At 38.9% G+C, this 22,293-nt stretch overlaps 2 protein-coding genes across 2 annotated transcripts in view; both read right to left on the minus strand.

The window, feature by feature from the left end:
* clstn2a (calsyntenin 2a) overlaps positions 1-22,293 on the minus strand; it is a 157,203-nt gene that overhangs the window by 107,612 nt on the left and 27,298 nt on the right. The gene's annotated exons all lie outside the window — the stretch shown is intronic.
* Positions 20,024-21,825, minus strand: LOC122841124 (microtubule-associated protein 1A-like). The gene is made up of 2 exons (XM_044134159.1): positions 20,585-21,825; positions 20,024-20,495 (listed from the first exon to the last, which is right to left on the minus strand). The coding sequence occupies exons 1-2, from the start codon at positions 21,633-21,635 to the stop codon at positions 20,485-20,487; spliced, it is 1,062 nt and encodes a 353-aa protein (XP_043990094.1). The 5' UTR covers positions 21,636-21,825; the 3' UTR covers positions 20,024-20,484.

A 22,293-nucleotide genomic window follows, 5' to 3' on the forward strand; every position in this document is an offset into this window, starting at 1 on the left:
TAACTTCCTATTCCCAACATTGCTACTAATCTCTTTATGTTTATTTATGATGCTGATTTAAACAACATTGAGAGGGGTCTTTGTGAATGCATGATCATCTAATATGATGCAAATTAGTTCTTTTTCCCTGTTTTTACTGACATGACATTCACTTTTGTCTCACGAAGCTATAGACACAACTCAATTCTTCGCTTTTTAAATTGTATTATTAAATAATTGGTAAAAAAATTTCAAAATGTGCTGAGGAAGAAATAGTGTTATCTGCAAAAAATAATAAAAAGTTTTAGAAACAATACTACTGCACTAGAGAATGAGCAGATAAAAGTTGATATTGCTTATTTTTGGTATTGATTTGTGCCTTCAATATCAGGAAATTAGCAGCATGTAGTATAAGAAGAGGCTTGACCAGGGACGGAGCTGAAAAAATTAGATTTTTTTAAATGCTAAACTTTATTTTTTTGTATGTATTTATAAAATATGATATACTGGAATTATTTTGTAAAAAGACGAGAGAAGGCCAGAATATAAAAATAAGTGACAAAATATCAAAAGTGACACCCAATAGAGGAAATTTTTTTTACTTAATGATATATAAATAAATATAACCTAACTGAAGCTAACTTAATTAACTTCCATTTCATTTCTGTAAAAACTGCAGGAGAGTTATGAGGCTGGCTACTGCCTCTCACCCCACCGCGACTTGGAAAAAAATTAAATAAAATAAAAATGACTATGTGCTGAAAAATAGAAGTGCACATTACAAATCCAGGGACATGACCTCGGTGTCAGTAGCAGCCTTGCACCAATACGTGAGATCAAAAAAAATGTGCCCCAGCACAGTGAGAGGACCAGCCAATAATCCAATAAGAAGGACAGACAAGACAAAGTCACAGGCGGGTGAGTCGGTCACTCCGAGGCTGTTTTTATCACCAGAAAGTGCTTCACCCAAAGAAGGAACAGCACTGAGAGGAACAGAAGTTGTAATTTACTTTTGAAGCACCAGACTCCCAGCTCACACTGTGTCATCAGTCAGCTCTCGGTCTGCCGTCGCTGTTCACTGACTCTTTCCAATCTTTCGCATCAGCTTCGCTTTCTTTGTGCTCCAGAAGACAGAAACATCACTGGGCAAATGGATGCAGCAAGAAAGGCGTTTGTGAGAGCATACCCATTGTGTTGATCTCAAGTGGTTAGTGAAGTGAAAAGTGCGCTGTCCCACCTGTATACCTTTCTCTCTACCTAAAGGCACTTAGAAAATTCCCCATTTGCTCGTTTGTATTGGACAGTTTAGCACGCCTCCAGATGTAGCAGAAAGGCAGGACCTGAAATTTCCTGCAGATCTTCATCAATATTTTAGAAGTTTTTCGTTGTACGACCTTATTGGGATGAAAGTCCAATGGTAAGCAACCCCCCTTCCCACCACACACAGAAAAAACTGACTCTTTTTAACATTGATAATGTGCTTTACACTATATATGATATAATCACCATACATAGGAAAATATTCTTGGGTAAATAAGAAAATAATTACAAACCAGATTCTTATTTGAGCACTACTTGTTATTTACCATGAAATACCTGAACTTTGACTTGGATTCACTTAGCGCTCATAATCAACATTTGAAACACTTGTAATGGCCACAGCTCAGCTTCATGCAGAGTCTTGGCATTGTAAAGCATTTCTCGAAACATTTACAACTTAGGATTTGTGTCTCTCCGTAAGGTAAAATAAAAGAAATCCCTGCTGCCAATAACACAATACAATATAAAGTTACATGAATGAATACTACGTCAATGGCAGCAGATGCAAACAAAGAAAAAAGAACAATGTTATGTCAGAGCAACTAAGCTGCTCTTTATTCCCCTGAACATTTTCAATGTTTTATTTTGCACATCTGACCCAATAGCACAGCGGTTGTGCAGCAACCATTGAGCTGTTGGCTTGATGGGCACTACACACCATGAATGCTTGAGACTCTTCAAAGTAAACGAAGGTTCAGGAAATGATCAGAACCATAGCAGAAAAAAAGAGGTTTTAAGAGCCAGGCTTTTGTTTGGTTTGTTTTTGGTTGAATTAAAATTTAATGCGTTCTCTAGAATTGCACCACTCGCATTAGCAGCATGTTGGATTAGCTTTGTTATGCCACTTGTGATTTGTTTTTGTTGTAGACTTTGGTTTAGATTATTCTTTTCTGGTTCATGCATACCTTTTCTTTGGACAATTATCTCCTTTTGACAATGTGGGTTTTTTTCCCCAACCAGGAGCAACTTATTATTATCTCAAAAGCTAAAATTATATATGAACTATGACCCCAAAACTCATAAGAGTTGAAAAGGAGGCGTCATGAATGCAGAGCAGGATCAAAAAAAAAAGAAAGTAGAAGCCATTGTCTTCATTAATCACAATAGGCCAACTTCCAAGTCTCATTCAGGATGCGTTACTGTAAAATATAGTCTCAGCTGGACAATGTTGACCACATGTTTGTTGCAAAACTGACTCCTACTGAAGATTTATTCTGCCCAAAGTATCACCATCAACAACAACTCTGAATGTACTTGGATGACATAAGTTATGACATTTGATTTCCATCTGGAAAATCAAATCAGTTAATTAAAGAAAATTAACCTTTACTATTTTACATTATTTAGGATTATCTTTCATTTGTTACCTTTATTTGTTATAGGCCAGAATGAGAAAGCTGTGTTTTCTGAAGTTTTAAAACTTTCTTTAAAATTTCTTTGACTGTGTTTGAAAAAAAATCATATGTTTGCCAAAGCTTACTCTCTCCACTTCAGCCATTTCTTCTTTTTACTTTAACATTTAAAAGCCAACAAAGACACAACAGTGTCAAGATAATAAAAGCTTCACCTACTCATCCAGCCCATAATAATTGCTGAAACTTGTTTTGTGAGTCAAAGCTGGTTGCTGATAACTGGATATTTCTTCGCTAACCGGACACCGTCTCAGTTAATGCCAGATAACGTGGCCTGCGAGGGACAAACATCCACTTTATCTCAAAGGTTACGTTATAAAAGTCACAACATGTCCCACTTAACAAGTCAGCATCCAAATGTTCAGATTTTCCCCTGTCAGTAGCCACGTAGAAATACGTCACATAGAAATAATGTGAGTCATTTTACTTATATTCGGTGGGTTAAATAGAGCAACTGAGATAGAAAAAGGAGGATCTACACCTAAGAAGAGAAGCCAGGCTGGAGGAAGAACAAACTATTTTTATTTTCTCCACGTAAATATTTCTCTGACCCTACAGTGACAGTCTTCCCCTGCAACCTCTCTTGCTCCCCACCACCTTCACACTCTCCCTGGCTTTTTGCTCCTGATTTGAATTTAGACAAGGTGCACACATCTGAGGCATACAGCAGGTGATTTGTTCATGCTACTTTTTGAGGCACAGTCAGAGGGTGAAAATGTGTTGTTTGTTTCTCAATGCAAACAAGGCAGGCTATGGGCAGGTCAGAAAGAGAGAGAGAAAAGAAAGCATGGGCAAGAGGGGTGACATTAACTGGCCTGAAGGTTTGAGACGCTGACCAAATCACATCATCAAGTTGAGTCGGGCCAGAGACAACGGCTGCACATCGTCCTCCATCTCCCCCTTCAGTTACTGTCAGCTCTCTGCTTTCTCTTACGATTTAAAAGCACCAGAGTCCTTGCCAGCCGTGAAGGAGTTACGAAAATACTGCAACTTTTAGGTAATTTATCTCTGTCATTTGTTACACTTGTTCCAATTAAGTGAGAGTGTGGAGAATACAAGTAAATAGTGCTTATTTTTCCCAGGCCAGTTGCCACGTTGATAAGTCGGTCAGTCGAGTTTCAGAAGATCAACTTGATATTTGTTTAGCACCAAAGGAGTTCAAACCAATTTACATGATAAAAAATTATCACAGAAACTTTTTTTATACCAGTTTTACAGTGTATTTGTTTATTACAGTGTACAGTTTATTTGTTGTTGTTGTGTGTCATGTCTTTATTTTTTATGTCTATGTGGACTGTGATTCTGTTGAATAAATCAACCATTTAAGAAACAAGCAATAAATAAGATTACAAAGACAAACCATTTGTGTCTGGCATTAAATCAGACCAAACTTTTCCTGTTTTTTCAATTAAGATTACCAAAATTATTGTGATTTTCCACATTAAAAAAAATATAGATTTTTTTTTTCTTTACAAATTTTACTTTAAAATTGAGTGCTTTCAAACTGCATGATTTGGGTTAAACAGGTTGGATATCCTTCCCCAAACGTCCCAACATTTTGGCACATAACTCCAGACAGAACCGCTGTGACTGAGTCAAGTTTGTCAGCCGCCTCGTTTGAATTCACTTTTTAATCTCTGGCCACAAATTATCTATGCCACTGAGAACAGTGTTTTGTTAGGAACGCTACAAAAATATTGACTTCTTTGTCCTGAAGTCACCTTGAATTTAATTTTGTCGGTAAGATTAGGGTCATTGTTCATTTGGAAGACTTATTTGTGCCCAAGCCTTGGCTTTATAGCTGATGTCTTGATGTACTGCTTCAATATTTCCACATAATGTTTGTTCCTCGTGATGTCATCTATTTTAATTAATGCACAGTCGCTTCTACAGTAAAACACACCCATAATTTGATGCTGTTACCCTGTACTTCATAGTCCAGATGTTGCAAGGCCATCATGTTTTTCTACAAATGTGATAGATTTTAATTCTAGTTTCACCAGAAAACTGCACTGTCTCCAAAAATTAATCTGTGCAAATGCATTTGTAAACTGCAATCAATTCTGTTATTCTAGTTTTGGAGTAATGGCTTCTTCTTCCTCGTCTTTCATCCAATTACAGTACAGGACTTGTTTTACTGTGCATAACACTTATACCAGCTGCAGTCAGCCTTTTGTGAAGATGTTTTGCTTTGGGGTTGATACACACATTTCACACCAAAACATGTTCATGTCTAGTACCCAGAACCCAGGGATGAACTCCTCTTCAGTCTGGACATCACCGTGCAATTTATACTCGGATATAAATTGCAGCAGTAAGAGAAATCTCTCTCCAATCATTTTAGCATTTAAGAAACAAAAATAATTCAGATAATCTCAATTAACCTGAAGAGACGTTTTGTCTGCTTTAATGTCAAAGTGAGAAAAGGGAACTGTCTTTTCATATTTGTTTATCTGATTTGTAAAATACAAAATAACATCCGAGTGGCCCTCTTGGTATGGGGCATACATGTGTTGGATGAACTCACTAATATCTCGACCCTGAACTCGGCGGCGGCTCTAAGAAAATACAAGCAAAATTTGTCTAGGATTTATAAAACACACTTGTCGTTGCCCATATTGTTGATGGTAATCCAGATCTGCATGCAAAAACAGTACTGGTGAGGCACAGCAAAATATGAAATCAGGATGTTACTGTTGAACATTTGTGATGATGGCATAACACTGACTTAGCTCAGTTTTCTCTTTCTTTGAGGTTATCTCGATGTCCTTCACCTCTCACTGAGTTTTATCAGATGGTGGCTTGAGGACATGAACGGGCCAGATATCGGTAAGAAACGTTTAAATGAATTACATCCAAAATGTTATAGTAGACATTGCACTCAAGCAGTTGTTTGCAATTGTTCACATTAAAACTGTGAAACTGACTATAAACTAAATTTATGCACCAAATCATACTGATTCACAAATCAACCAATCACACAACAGCAACTTAATGTATCTGGGGATCAGGTGAAAATGACTTGCTGAAGATCAAAGTGAGCATCGAAGAGGAAGAAAGGGGATTTAAGTGACTTTGAACATGAGTTGGTGTGAAATGAGCTGATCTGAATATTTCAGAAACTGTTGATGATCCACTGACTTTTTTGGGGTTTTGTTTTTTTTTTTTTTTTTTTACTCACGACCGTTCCTCTAGTTTACAGGTTACAATGTCAAAAAGCAAAAATTCAAGGAATGACAGTACGTCACTGATGTCGGAGATCAGAAGAAAATGGGCAGAATGGCTTAAGCTGACGGAAAGATAGCTGTAGCTCAAATAGCCATTTGGACTCAGGAACGCAAAATATCAACTCTGAACACCAGCAGCAGATATCAACGACTGTCTCTCCTGTCAACTAACAGTAAATTGAGGTTACAATTTGCACAAGCTGACCAAAATTAGACAAAACAAATTGGAAAATGTCACCTGGTCTAGCTCAATATGTTTCAATGAAGATACGACATTCAGATGGTGTGTAAACGTTTGTAAAGTTTCCTGACATTTTCTGGACCAGCTCAGCATCACAGCCTTGTTGAGTTTTGTTTCTGAACACGTATATTTATGACCACGGTCTATCTCTGTTCGGATATCTAATGCCAGCAAAATTATGTCGATATTTAATCAGAAAATAATTATTTTTATATTAATATTCATTAGCCTTTTATCCTGAGAAACCCAGCTTTGTTATCTCAAAGTCTAAGCCTAATTAATGTATTATCACAGCAAAAATAAGCTTTGTTTATAAGAGATTAGATATTCGGTATTCCAGTACATCGTAGGAGAGAACATGTCCTCACTTGGTGTTTATATTTTCTGCTGTTAGCTGGAGATTTTTCAAGTTTTGAAGATAATTCATCTGTAAGACTTTGCAACATCTAAAAATCCAGCTCAGCTGAATTGAGAGTGGAAAACAGAAAAAAAAAATTTTTGGAGCACTGTGAAACTAGTGATGGGGAAAACCAGCAAAAACTATGTCAAACAACTTTAAAAAATAAAAATAAAAAAAGAAGACGAAATGCAATACTCAGGCTTTTAAGGACTGTCATTTGTGGAACTGTTTTTTTTTTTCTATGAAGCAAAGCTTTTATATCAAACAAAATAAAATTTCATCCCCCCAGTGCCTTGGCAACAGAACAAGAAGTAAAACATTTTGTTGTCCGTTTGATAGATTACCATCTGCCCGCTATTCCCACAGTATGATTCTTCAATCAGACGCAACCATAGATCTTACCAGATAATTTACCTCCCAGAATACTATGGGGGAGGGAACAAATCTAAAATTTAATTTACCAAACTATCAGTAGAACGTGTTCATCTGATTATAATCAAATTGAATTTTCCTCTCCCCCATTGCCTAACCTTCCTTCGTCCCTGTACCTGTTCAAATCAAACCTACCTCCTGTATTTGTTAGAGTTTACAGCTGGACTCACTCATCACTTCAATCTACACAAACTTGCAACACGGATGCCATATTTCCATTTTCAAATGGGCAGAACCAAACACTTTTGCAGCTAACTTTCATGAATAAAATAGACATTATTAGTTTACTAGCTTGGGAAATTAGACATAATTTCCCAAGCTAGTAAACTCAAGTTACAGATTTCCCATGAGGACGCTGCCTTAAAATGTTCCTTCTGGCTTGTTTCTGTTTTACATATTTCCTAGGTTTGCTCGTATTTTCATCATACTCCCTCTGCCGCTACCTGACAGACTCCAAAAATGCGAGTGGAGGAAATTTATAGCAAGGACCCATTATTCACTTAAACTATTTAATTTCAAGCACCCGCTGTAATGCAGTAGTACTAGTTTGGCTATATATAAACCACGCTGTAATGCAGTAGTACTAATGCAGTAATAGTACAAAAAAAATTTGTTGCCATTCATTACTCTTTATATTACTTTTTAACTCCTCTGGCTAAAGCATATTAAGTAAATGTCTTTAGGTGTTCTTAACATCTTATCAATTTCTTTCTCTTAGGTGCATTGAACTGAAATAATTTTATTTTCATTGGAGATAATTAGAGGCTTTTGTTTATTTCTAGTCTGTGACATCTGGACTATTAAACATTTTCGAAGGCCTGATGTGAACACTTGCTAAAAATTGTCATTTATGTGAATTTATAGGCTGGATAAAGAAGAAAGTCTGAGTTCAAATTATAATACTTCCATAATCAGTAAAGGTGAAGGTTTTGCAAAAGCAGAATTTTCTCATTATTCACAGAAAGAGTTTTCATTAAACACATTTTTTAAAACAAGAATCATTCATATTGTTCACCCAAGGCATGATAACGCATGCAGATACCTTACGCCTAATGTTAATGTTTTTGCTTAGCGGAGGAACCGATGAGCAAAGAAATAATCAGCCGACAGTTCTAGAAAGAAAGACCATATGAAGTCTCAGACGTCGCATAGGAAGAGCTCTCTCTGATTGGTTAATTTCAGACCCATTCTCATTGGCTAGATAATATGACCAAACTGAATGTTAGGTTTTATTCTGTCCACTAGCTGATGTTTGTGATTGCTAAATTTGTTGGTTTATCGTTGTATTCTGAAATATTTATTTCTAATATAGGTTTGCGAGATGTGATTTTTGTACTTTTTGTTTATCTGAGAGGAGTGTGTAAGCCTTTAGGAACTTGTTTCTCAGCGCGGACTCATGGGATTAATAATCCGGTTCTGAAGCTGAAGCAAGGAGCCCCCAGGCATCCTACGAAGCGGCAGCAAGACAGTTCAGTTCAGTTTTCCATGATTATGGACTGATCCAGCAGGGACACTAAAGTGAAAATCCCTCCAGCCAGAGGAGGCTAAGGACGGACGGGCAAGCCACTGAACTCCATCCAGTGGTTCCGATGGACAGAAACAGTCTAGTCAGACCCAATAAAGTCCGTCCTTCATTGTTCCAACTATAGAGTTCGGTCTGAGACGTGGGACGCCGAGGTGGCATTAGTAACTTTAAGTCATCTCTTTTTCTTTTTCTTTTTCAGATGTTTCCTTTAAAAAACTAGAGTTTTGTTATAACACTCCTAAATGGTCATAAAAATAACGTCCTTCAGGATGACTGAAAACCAACTAATTACTTGATGAGTTTCAGGGTTTTGATCAGCTTAGTTCAACAACAAAAAGAACTCCTGTTTCGTTTCTTGACACTAATTAGATTCTTTTTATCACCAGGCAAAAAAAAGATGACTTTTACATATTAAAGTCAAGTTAAAAATAACTACATGCGGTGTGAAACCCCTCCCAACTACATAATGTGACAGTACAAAAATAGGTATTTTCCTGAGCCCCTTCATGTGGAGTCCTCCCACTGTCGTCCTCCCTTTAACCTCCATCATTCCTGTTTTAATCAGTTCCCAGGTGATCCAGTCTTTTCCGGCTTACGTGGAGAGTCGCCGCGATCTCCAACCTAACCTAACGTCATCAGAGTTCAGCCACGTCACCACCATCTCCCCTTTCATCAGTCTGCCCTTGTAAAATAGGTTGAGGAAAGTCTAATTCACCGCAGCAACACATGCGAAAACGTGAGGCGTGGCAACATAAAAATGGGAATTATAAATTCAAGTCACAGTGGCGATCTCTGTATCATTAAACCGGTGGGCATCAGGAAGTTTAACTGCTTGACTGTGAACCCCTGCTGCGTGCAGAGGATGAAGTCCTTCTCTCAGCAGGCCTGGGTATCAGTCCTCACTCATCCGTGTTTACTGCAAATCATCTTTTTCCCTTTGTTCCCCCTTATTGGTGCTCTCAACTTCCATGATAAAAGGGGCTTAAAATGTAGAAAAATCTTACAGAACAACAAATACAATTATTTCATTGTCTGTATATATTGGCATAACAAAATGCAGCGATGCAATAAATTCCCGGACTTTTACTCTGCGCGCTTTATCTACTGTCAAAGTGTTTTTCGAAACAATTCCCTCTCAAACTGTCATCTCTCGACAAAATCTCCAGATTTCACAGTTTTTCCACCCTTTGCAGGATTCCTCTATATCTCCCAACAAGATCGCATGAGGGTTATTAAGAGGGAGGCAGAAAAATGCTGCTGGTAAACAAAGTGCATGCAGCAAGGACAGCAGATACTTATCTGACTGCTATAAGGGAAAGGTCACTTCCATAATGCGGATGGATCCTAATGTGTGCGAGTATACACCAGTATGTGGAAACTGATCAAAGGTCAATCGTGATGTGGCTTTTATATCCAAAACATAATCTATCCACACATATCTCTCAAAAACATCCGCTTCATGCTTAAAAGGAAATGTTCAAATAAAACCACAATAAAATGCTGCTGAGAGGGAGGCTAGTGCTGAGTGACAGGACCATTTGCAGCCTGTGCTTTGGTCTCCCAGGATCAAAAGAGACTGAATATGCAAAGCAACAAGAAAATAGGCGCATCTTTTTGCTGCTGCTGCTGTTGTTATTTTTGCTGTATTTTCATTTTATATACAAATGATTAGTGTGGCTCATTTCTGGTTAGTCTTTTTTTTTTCCCCAGTATATCCTCCACTGTTTTGCTCATACCCATGGCAGATTTACATTCAAAATAGTTTTCGTTCAACCAAATTGTTTGTTTCAGATGGGAAATGAAACTGGCGTCTCTGAAAAAATATTAAAACTAAGTATAAGGGGGTCGAGTTGAGAATACAATTATTTTTTATTGTATTAAAAATGGCATGTTAAAAAAATATTCATACCCTTCTCAATAGATGGAAAACTGCTTTAGAGCAATGAAACTCTTCATGCAATTACTGTCCAGCTTTCTGGATGAGTCTGCTGGCGTTTTGAGGATTTTTGGTGATAAGCTTCAAGCCTTTTGCCATCATGCTAATGTTTAGATTCATGTCTCGATCTTTGATGTTACCTCCAGTCAGAGGAAACATGTTGGTAAAAGTAGTTCAGCTAACACAGACCTGCTCTACGATTCTGAAAGCCCTCGGCAGAGTAGATTGCTCCTGGCAGCACGGAGACTGAAATCTGATTGGACGAAATATCAATAATCCACAGACATGTGGACATAGTTTTTTAATAATAGATCCTGTTGGTTTTCTAAAATGCAGAAGGTCAAACATGTAGTAAAACTGTTTTTAAAAGAAAATTAGAGTCTATGTGGAAGTTGGTCTTTACATTGTTTTGAGTTTGTGAAGAGGTTTGGAAAAGTTCAAAGGCTTAAGGATTTTATTGCCGCAGTAAACTTCGACTTTTAGAGCAATCATGGTTGGACAAATGTATCGGAAATGTCCTCTGTCAAGCAGTCCAAAACAGATAGAGATGAGATTTTTCTGAACAGAACAAGTAACATTCTAACAAATTACTGGATGTGATAAAAAAAAAATGATGTTAAGTTTATGGTTTTATTAAATAAAAGGAGGCTGAATTACACAGCTGTGGTATCTATAAGTAGCATTATAAGGGAACCAACTATTTAGTTTGAAACTCAAGGCAACTATTTTAAAATTTAAATAGTGGTGTAAAAAAAACATTTTCTGCTATCACTAAGAATATAACAATTTGATTATTTTAAATATATATTTATATTTAAGATAAAAGCAAATAAGTCAATGTGAAGTAGTGTCTTAATTGTTTTGTCCTCGCCACAGGAATACAGTGTTCCCATGTTACTCTGAACTCATTTCTATATAAAAAGGAGCAGCTAGCCGAACTTCCTTTACAGAAAAAGTAAGTGACTCATCTTGTCCAAACAATTAAGAAATTAAAAGAATAAAACTTTCCATGTTGGGACTGAGGGGGAACAACAAGATTCAGACTATAAATAATAATGGGCATAATATTTTTATTTAATTATTTTTTTTTTACCTGGCATAGCAAGCCAGTTCACAGGAAGTAGTATGCAACAATCATTTAGTAATAAGGTAAGGCGATTTTATTCATATAGCACATTCTCAGCAACAAGTCAATTCAAAGCGCATGCTAGTTGTTTCATATTACTCATATAATGCAGTTCTAACAGAGGAACAATTGTGACTCATGGGAAGGGGTTGCTGTTTATATTCTCTTAACTATTATTTTAAATACAGCACTTCAGTGAAGGGCATCAGTCAGGCGGCACATTGTCGCCTTTATTTTAAAAAAAATATATTTTCTTTATATGTTATTTAGTTAGAGGTGACATGAGAGCCTCCATTAGCAGTTGCCTCTCTTGGCAACCGTCTACGTGGCCCATCCCAAGCACCGACCCAGAGGCTTGCCATGGCCAATAAAAATGAACTGATTTCCTGTGTTGTAGTTTCTTGTTGCAGATGGGATGGCAGATGTGCGCAGAAGGAGCTAATCAAACCTCCTGCTTGGCCTAATGGCTGAGTAATTGTCCCAGGCGTCGCTGCGGCCTGATAGCCCCCTATCAGAGCTGTCTTACAGAGCAGACGGGGAGGGGAAGTAATGCAATAGACAGAGCAGGTAAATTTTATTAGAGACCATAAAGAATGGATCATAAGACTGCATGAAAAAAAAAACAGCAAGAGCCAAAGAGCTGCAAAGCTCATTGCTTTGAAGAAACGGCTCTCATTCGCTGACCTTTCAGATGCAGACCGAGGCGGAGGGAGGGCCTCATTGTGCTCGAGGAAATGTTCTCTCGTGTGAGGAGTTATGGTCTCGCCCCTCAGTCAGATATGGTATTTCTTCCCTTCTTAAAGCCGAGCCAACATATTCTCAGCTCAGAGTGACCGAGAAGACAATTTATTTATTTATTTTTTTCACAAAATGGCTTGAAAACTGACAGTCTAATTTAGTGAGCAACATTTATATTAATTACAGACAGCTAATCTCTTTTCTTAACAATTGAGCATATAATTAAAAGACCTCAAGGTGTACTAGGTAGCTTGATTTATATGCGTGCAACATAAACAGTAATTTTCTATGTGAAACAGCCTAATTAAGAGGATAAGGGAAAAAAAGCAGTCATCTTTCTATTGCTTCATGGCTTTGAAAACAATGTTTTGGTTAAAAACTTCTTTACAACTCATTCATAAAGAATTTTTGTTTTGTTTTTTTGTTGTTTTTTTTTGCTTTGTCACCTGGCACATAGAAAGAGAAATGCTTTAAATTTCCCCATTTTGAGAAAAATGAGAACGCTCCACTCAGGACATTTCTGTGATTACTAAAGTTTTCAGTAGAGAGTAACTCAAATTCAGCTCCCCTCACATAACATCTGGAAGCCATGCTGAGCATATTCTGTGTTTTCAAACATTTCCGTAATGAACGTTGCATCACAAGTTACGAGAAAACATCAGCCGGAGTAGCCTTGGTGAATTAAAGAAAGCAGGAAAAGCAATACAATTTCATGCTCTTAAAACATTCAGTGTTAAACCCTCTGTGAGGCTCGTAGTCTCCATCAGCATGATTTGTTCAGCAGCATGATGCAAATTATTGTCTTCCTCCAAACTAAATGTCAGTCCTTCCAATTTATTGAGGCACTCGAATTCCCCACTTTGTCTCTTTGGATTTCTTAACAAAGCTTTTTGTCTTGTTTTTGCAGTTCGCTCAGACAGCTGCCCTGACACGATACAAGTTTATCACCATCGCAAGCCTTTCTTTAACGTTGTCCACTCCAGGAAAGGAGGAAAAATAATGTTTGATATGCAAATCAGTGTGCATCTCCAATCCTTGACATGCAAAACTGGAGAGATTTACATGAACAGAAAAGAAAAACAAGACGTTGTTTTTGATTTCATCTGCATCTTATAGCATTATCCTAGTGGCAGGATTGTGTCTCCAGGGTCAATTTGAATTTGTTTAAATCTGTAATAAAATACAACAAGCTACACATCGTTATAATTCCATGTAATGTCCTCTCCTTCCCCCCCAAACGCATTGATCAGACTTTTAATTGCTATTTTAAATATAACAAGTGATAACTTTTACATGTAGGAATGACCCTTTTTGTCTTGCAAAAATGGTCATGCTGCTTGAACTTTCTCACATTTCGTCAGGTCACAGCCACAAATTTCAACTTTGTTGGGATTTTATTTAACAGACCAACAGAGTTGTGCAAAATTATAAAGTGGATGGGGAAAGAAGATACGGTTTTCAAATAGAAATCTGGAAAACACAGCATAAACTTTGACTCGGTCCGCTTCAGTCAACCCTTTGTGGAACCACATTTTGGTTCAGGTTCAGCTGTTTTGGAGGACGTTTCTACTAGCTGTGCACATCTGAAATATTAAATAATTTTATTTCCCGTCCTTCTTCTTGCCACAAAATCTCAATTGGGGCATTGTAACACATGGCTGTGTTCTGTTCCAAGCCATTTCATTGTTGCTCTGGTTGTATGTGTAGGATTGTTGTCCTGCTGCTGAACCTCAATGCTTTATAAAATATATTTTCTGTCACACATTATCTTTCAGAACTGTATTGATTTCAATCTAACTTTCTTTCTGTTCACTAACAATACTCTAGGAATGTCACAGAACATAGATTAATATAGACACACAGGGACAATATTTGTAAATTAGTTTATAGTTATTTGCAAAGTATCCTATTTATGGTTATCAAAATAAAAAGCTCAAAAGAAATACTTGCTACACTTTTCAGATTTTTATTTGTAAAAACTTTATAAATCTTCAGGCATTTTCTTTCAACTTTCCTTATTGCTTTGTTCTTCAACGATCTATTTAAATAGAATCTGTGTTTATATCATGACAAAGTGTGAAATGCTGAGGGCACAAATGTGAGTCCTCTGGAAGTTGTGTTTAGCTCTTTCCCACTGCGCTCTTTTTTTTTTTTTTTTCATGTGGGAAATGATCCAGATTCACATTATGATGTCAAAAATGTCTACATTTTCACCAAAAGCAATATGCTAAAACAACTCCGGTAACGTTAGCCTTACGGTGTTTACTCTGTAGATTCCAGAACGGACCCAGCCGTGTCATCAACCCAGAATGCATTGCACAGGTGAAAAAATGGCGACCTCCACGGTTGGAAAAATATATCAAAAGATATACATTTTTTTAAGTTATTATGAGTTTTGGCATATCACAAACAGTATTTATTTTAGTTAATCAGAAAATTACAACATATTTAGGCCAACTAATCCCTCTAAGGATTAATTTTGCAGGACTCAGTACATGTAGTGTCTTTATTTAAAAAAAAAAAACAAAAAGAGACAATTCTGCATATGCTTTATTTACTACGGAGCCCCCTAAGGGACATGGGGAATTGTTTTCTTTTGCGTTCCCTCGCAAAACTGTACTGATCAGTTATGCGGCATAATTGAATACTGTAAGTCTTTCTTACGTTGGCCGCCGTACTTTTTGATTTAATATAAGGTTATGTAAGGTTTTTCCATGAATGTTAATATCTCGTTGTGAAATATCTGAAGTTTTATATCTTTCTTTAGGACACAAATGCACCGCAAACCTATGATATAAACAGAAACCTTCCGTAAGTAGGAAAGAAATATAAATACTGTACATCCAAACTATATTTCTGAGTTATTATCGCGGCGTATTTAATAATTTAAATAAATTATTTAAATAAATTTAAATAATTTATTTAAATTATTAAATAATAATTTCTTATTATTATTATTATATAACGTCATCGTATTAAATAAATAGATTTATTATTTATTTAAATAAATAGATTTATTATTTATTTAAATAAATAGATTTATTATTTATTTAAATAAATAGATTTATTATTTATTTAAATAAATAGATTTATTATTTATTTATTTATTTGCTTGATATTCTATAATAAAGAACATCAAGCAAATGTTCTTTATTATTTTGGTTTATGATGGCCTTAGTTTGCATGGTTGACAGGTGAGAAGTTTTCGCCGGCTGTTTTTGGGAGGTGTATAACCCTCAGTAGTCTTGGCCCTTTTACTTGTTGACAAATCCTTTTGTGAAGTTTGCTTTTTTCCAACTAAAACAAATTGCCATGGTGAAGTCATACCTCCCAACCAAAGACCTTGAAAAAGTGATTCATGCTGTCATTACCTCTCTGTTGGATTATTGTAATTCCTTGCATGTTGGACTAAATAAATCATCTGACATCGAACCTCCAAAATGGTTTGTCTTTCTTTTAACAAGTACTAAAATATGAGAACATGTATCTCCATTTCTGGCCTTTCTTCATTCTTCTGTTTACCTTAAGATGGATTTTAAGATGTTTTTTTCGGCTTGGCCCCAGTCATATCTCTGTCCACAGGCCAGTAAGAGTACTTCGGTCAACCAACCAGTTTCTCTTAGACGTTCCGAGATCCAGGTTAAAATTCAGAGGTGATCAGGCTTTTGCAGTTTGTACACATTGGAACAATTTACCTTTTTTTATACAGACGGCAGAGACTGTCAAGTCTGCTGTCTTTGCTTCAAGACCTATTTTTTTGTTGTTTGGCATTTGACTCAGAGTTTGAGTGTCTAATGACAAGCATGGAGTATATTTGTATTTTGTTTGAACTTTCTCTTCATTTATGTTTTCTTGTTTTAATTATGATTACCGTGCTTTATTTCATTGAATTTTACAGCCCTTTGGTCAACATTTGTCACTTTTGACACTTTTGACGTCCGTTTTTCTTGTGCCATCTTTCCCCAGTCAAATCCTCTGAATAAATCTACGGTGGCCGACAGGTGCAAATGCGCAGCAAAAGAGAAAACATGCAAACAAAAAAAAGACACGCGCACAAATTAAATGCGGCAAACAAAAAGCAGCAAACAAAAAAGAAGACACCCCGAATGAAATGCAGCAAACAAAAAGAGAGACGCAAACAAAAAAGAAAACACCCCCGAATGAAATGCAGCAAACAAAAAGAGAGACGCAAACAAAAAAGAAGACACCCCCGAATGAAATGCAGCAAACAAAAAGAGAGACGCAAACAAAAAAGAAGACACCCCCGAATGAAATGCAGCAAACAAAAAAGAAAACATCCCCGAATGAAATGCAGCAAACAAAAAGTGTTGAAAACGGAAGTGCTCCAGACCACTAGGGGGAGTCAAAGAAAATAGTATTCATTTCTACGGGACCAGATGCAAGATTCTGTGCTGTTATTAAAAGTAGCATATAAATAGTCTACTCTACAAAACTATGTGCAGTTAGGCATAATAATTTTAAAAAATATATTTTTTTAAAAATAGAATAAAACCATATTTATTGAGATAATGTTATGTTGTTGCTGGCAAATCGGGACAGATGATCAAAATAGTTCCTGTTTTCCCAGCAACAACATACGCATCTCACCTCCTCCCCGTATTGTTTATGTTTCTGTCGCCGCAGATAACTGTTTCATGTAAACGGCCGTCGTTCCCCAAGACGTACATAGGGATTAAATTAAATTACAAAAGAAAATAGCAACGCACAGTGATTTGGATAAGTAACTTTAATGGTCTACTGGATTTGAATTAGCAACGCGTTTGATTACTCGTTACTAAAAACAGTGGTCCCACGTCGCACATATTCATGAAGTACTTTTGGTTTAACAAGCCACACTTTTTTTAAGATATATATCCCAGCTGTTTATCTCAATAAATATGGTTTTATTCTATTTTTTTATATATTTTTTAAAATTATCATGCCTAACTGCACATAGTTTTGTAGAGTAGACTTATTTATATGCTACTTTTAATAACAGCACAGAATCTTGCATCTGGTCCCATAGAAATGAATACTATTTTCTTTGTCTCCCCCTAGTGGTCTGGAGCACTTCCGTTTTCAACACTTTTTGTTTGCTGCATTTTATTTGCTTTTTGTTTGCCGCATTTAATTTGTGCGCGTGTCTTTTTTTTTGTTTGCATCTTTTCTCTTTTGCTGCGCATTTGCACCTGTCGGCCACCGTATAAATCACTTCAAAAACACCAACACACAAAACAGAAACACGTGACATTGAAACTCATACTGTCATAAAACCCCGCAGACTGGTGTTTACTTTGTTACGTCGTTTATTTAGCTTCGGCCAAACACGTCAGAGCACCCAGCCACTGTCTGCACATCGCGTCCAGACAGGTAAAACTCTCCTTGTGCTCGCCGTTGATGTGACATCACATTTTGTTGGGGAAAGAAAGCGCTCCTCCAGCAAGCAGACAGAGCTCACCGTCTGCCACTCTGACTTCACAGGCTGTGTCGGAGCGCAGATTTACGGTGGGGTGCCGACTGCACGAGCTACCGTGCGCGGATTGTTGCTCCTGAATAGTGTTTCCACTCATAAGTTGGGCTTAATTTTCCTTTTAACGTCATCGTATTATCTGTGGGGTTGCACGTAGCAACATGCATCCTAGTGTGAAAAAAAAACAACACAAAACTGTCTGCTCTTCAAACTTTGGAATTTGCGCCAAAGACTCAGAATAAGGTCGCTTCTGTTAGCAGCTAGGGGCGGTTTCGCTGGAATCACCAGTCAATCAAAACATTTTTGTTTAAGATCGTTTGGTTTTAAAGCACGAAAAAGTAAATCCGCCCCTGAAATTAAATCTAAACGTCCGATTAGCATCAGAATGTATAACTCTCGTCTCCCTGCAGTTTATTTTCAAATCAAACCTTCCCAGAGTTTAAATAGGTCAACGTGCCGCTTATAGCTGAGGATGTTCCGCCACATCCATAAACTTTATTTCTGACTGTGTTCTCGAGTCCTGTTGGTCTTTCAAAAATCACCAGGTGGCGATCATAAATCTCGCTCCGAAAGCTGTTTAGCTCCCGTTTCCCAGCTGTTGGTGTCGATGAGAGATTAGCCGATCGGGATTGCGAAGCGGTCACAAGGCAGTTGGTGGTTTCGAAACAGCTTCATTGAATTATGGTGGGACATATGAGTGCATCTATTTGCAGGGATACAATGATAATTTGTGTGGTTAAATTGTCTCCATGCACATCTTTCACAAAAATACTGAATAAATTGAGCAAAATAAAACCTAACCCAGTGATGTAATTGCTTTGATTGGCTGTCAGGTGACGGATAAGTCTTTTGGATCCTCACGATGTCTCTTGGCAAATGAAGGATGAATTCTTGTGGTTTCCTTTTTTGGTCAGTAGTTTTCTGGCTGTACAAGTTTTGTCTAGTCTCTACCTAATGTGAGACTTGCAAAGATGTTGTTTAGATGCGTTTCTTGGTTCTATTTTGACCTCCAAGTTGATTTGTATATAGTTGATTTGTATATAAACAAGGCAGTTTAAAGTGCTTTACATCAGTAGTTTATTACCACCAGGGACCAGTCAATGCTTTTTTACTGCACCCCACCCACGCAGTAAAATTGCATGTCTTTACAATTACAATATATAATCAATCATTTTAGATTCCCTTATTTTCCAACTGCTGGAGGATCACAAAGGGAAATAACCAAAATACAAACACAAAGGAGTAAGTAGACAGGTCAGCCTAATTAGAACAAACAAAAATAACAGGACATAATTAGAAGCCAAAAAATCTGGAGGTCAGCCTGGAGGCCCACGGGACTTTCAACGAAGCCCTGGAAGTCAGCCTGGAGACAAACGGGACTCGCTACGAAGCCCTGCAGGTCAGCCTGGAGACAAACGGGACTCGTTGCGAAGCCCTGCAGGTCAGCCTGGAGACCAACAGGACTCGCTACGAAGCCCTGGAGGTCAGCCTGGAGGACCAACAGGACTCGCTACGAAGCCCTGCAGGTCAGCCTGGAGACCAACAGGACTCGCTACGAAGCCCTGGAGGTCAGCCTGGAGGACCAACAGGACTCGCTGCGCCCTGGAGGTCAGCCTGGAGACCAACGGGACTCGCTACGAAGCCCTGGAGGTCAGCCTGGAGACCAACAGGACTCGTTGCGAAGCCTGGAGGTCAGCCTGGAGACCAACAGGACTCGCTACGAAGCCCTGGAGGTCAGCCTGGAGACCAACAGGACTCGCTACGAAGCCCTGGAGGTCAGCCTGGAGACCAACAGGACTCGCTACGAAGCCCTGGAGGTCAGCCTGGAGACCAACAGGACTCGCTACGAAGCCCTGGAGGTCAGCCTGGAGACCAACAGGACTCGCTACGAAGCCCTGGAGGTCAGCCTGGAGACCAACGGAACTCGTTGCGAAGCCTGGAGGTCAGCCTGGAGACCAACGGGACTCGCTACGAAGCCTGGAGGTCAGCCTGGAGGACCAACAGGACTCGCCAGGCCCTGCAGGTCAGCCTGAGACCAACAGGGACTGCCACGTGAAGCCTGGAGGTCAGCCTGGAGACCAACGGGACTCGCAACGAAGCCCTGCAGGTCAGCCTGGAGACCAATGGGACTCGTTGCGAAGCCTGGAGGTCAGCCTGGAGACCAACGGGACTCGTTGAGAAGCCTGGAGGTCAGCCTGGAGACCAACGGGACTCGTTGCGAAGCCTGGAGGTCAGCCTGGAGACCAACGGGACTCGTTGCGAAGCCTGGAGGTCAGCCTGGAGACCAACGGGACTCGCAACGAAGCCCTGCAGGTCAGCCTAGAGACCAACAGGACTCGCTACGAAGCCTGGAGGTCAGCCTGGAGACCAACAGGACTCGCTACGAAGCCTGGAAGTCAGCCTGGAGACCAGCAGGACTGGTTACAAAGCCCCTGAGGCAGGCCGGGAGGCACTGCTGGCAACAAAGGAATCTTCTGGTGATGAAGGAAACCTGAGTTCGATGGCCTCAAGTTCCAGTGGCACCGCAGTCCTGCGGGCCTCAAGTTCTCCTGCCAACATCTTTCAAGTGTTAAGCTCTTCCACCATCAGCCCCCTAGTGTCAAGCTTCCCCTGACACCGCAGTTCTGTTGTCCTCAAGCTTTTCTGCCACCGATAATCAAACATGAAGCTTGGAGCCCTCATGGCACTTCTATATTTAGAAGTACAATATTTTAAGTATGTAACTAATGGTGTGAATACAGCCTTCCAGAAATGTTTTGGAGAATCCTCCAAACACACTTTTAGATACAGGGACCTGGTCCTGTGGCTGGTCTGAAACGGGCTGGATGTCTTCTTGGGTTTCCTCTTCTGTTGACTCCTGGTTCATCCGTTTCATTCCGTTCCTCAGGCGATGGCGCAGCTGTTCCAATTCACGGTGCATGTCAGTGGACTTATGCTCCAAGGCAGTGCTTTGCTCCTCCAGGACATTCTTTTCCTGCTCCAAGGCGGTGATTATGTTGTCCAACGTGGCATTTTTTTGCTCCAGACCGGTGCATTTCAACTTCAGGGCCTTGTTTATTTCCTCCAAGAAGGTGCTTTTCTCCTCAAAAGCGTTTTTTTCCTGCTCAAAAACAATGCTTTCCTCTTCCAAAATGCTGTTTACCTGCTGTAATGTGAAGATTTCCTGCTTCAGGTCAATTCTGTCTTTTTCCAAGTAAGTGTTTCTCTCCTCCAAGAAAGTGTTTCTCTCTCCTAGAACATCATGTTGCTGCTTCAGGGCAATTATTTCCTGCTGCAGCATAAATTTTTCCCCTTCTAAGGCTATTCTTACGTTGTTCAGGGCGTTGTTTATCTTCTTCTGGGCGGTGTTTCTTTCATCTAGAACAGTTTTTTCCTGCTCCAAGGAGGTGTTTTCCTGACCCTGGGCGGTGTTTTCCTGCATCAGGGCGGTGTTTTCCACCTTAAGTGCAATATTTTTGTCCTTCAGGGCAAATTTTTCCTGCTTCAAGGTATTTTGTTCCTTTTTTAAGGCTGTTCTTTCCTGCCTCAGGGTGTTGTTTATTTGTTCCATGGTGGCAATTTCCTGTTCCAGTTCAGTATTTTTTTGTTCCAAGGCACTTTTTTCCTTCTCTAAGTTGGTGTTTCTCTGATCCAGGGCAACAATTTTCTCCTCCAAGGCAGTGGTTTTCTGCTCCAGAACAGTTTTTTCCTTTTCTAAGGCGATGTTTTTCTGCTCCAGGGTGATCTTGTCCTTCTTCAGGGCAGTGTTCATTTGCTCCAGGGTGCTTTTCTCCTGCTCCAGGGTGGCGATTTTCTGTTCCAAAGTTTTTTCCTTACCGCTTTGACTCATTGTTCCAAGAACTTCTCAGTGTTTTTCTGTGTTCGTTGGTGAAGATTTGACTTTTTGTCTCGAAAAGCTTTCGGTTCAATCTCTAGTTGGGTTACAATCCTTCTGTTCGCTCTCTCGCTCTCTTCTGCAGTGGTTATGACGGCAGCTTTTTGATGTGGTCCACAAAGTGCATCACTCTTTGTGACATCAATTTGCGTGATGTCACAAATGATGTCACAACCTCAGAAGAACAACTAGAAAACCGCTGGAGTTTGAATCAAAACAAACTTTATGGCTGAATGCAACTCGCCTTAGCTGATGGCTATTGGAGACAGTTGAGCTGGTAATTTATCACCAAGATATATTGGTGATATATCTTGAGGACAATGTGCCAGTCCATTGTCCTCGGCGGTTCTTGAGGACAATGGACTGGCACAGCAGGGTGCCAACGGTCAAAAGGAAACATTGTGCCCGAAAACAGAAAAAGGGGAAACGGGCGGGCCTGTTGACCCAGCTGATGCCAAGGAAGCCACCAATTCTGACTCTCTTTCTGGCCAATGGTGATTACTGAAATTCGTGGTTTGGGTAATGTTATCATTAACCAAAACTATATGAGTTACAACATTTAATTTCCCTTTGGGATCAGTAAAGTTGAATTTTGAAGGCAAAATTTTACCAA

The sequence above is a fragment of the Gambusia affinis genome, linkage group LG12 (assembly GCF_019740435.1).
Source record: "Gambusia affinis linkage group LG12, SWU_Gaff_1.0, whole genome shotgun sequence".
NCBI lineage: Eukaryota > Metazoa > Chordata > Actinopteri > Cyprinodontiformes > Poeciliidae > Gambusia > Gambusia affinis.

Excerpts from the sequence above, each read along its gene's own strand:
- LOC122841124 (XM_044134159.1), bottom strand. The coding sequence starts at position 21,635 with ATGAGTCAAAGCGGTAAGGAAAAAACTTTGGAACAGAAAATCGCCACC.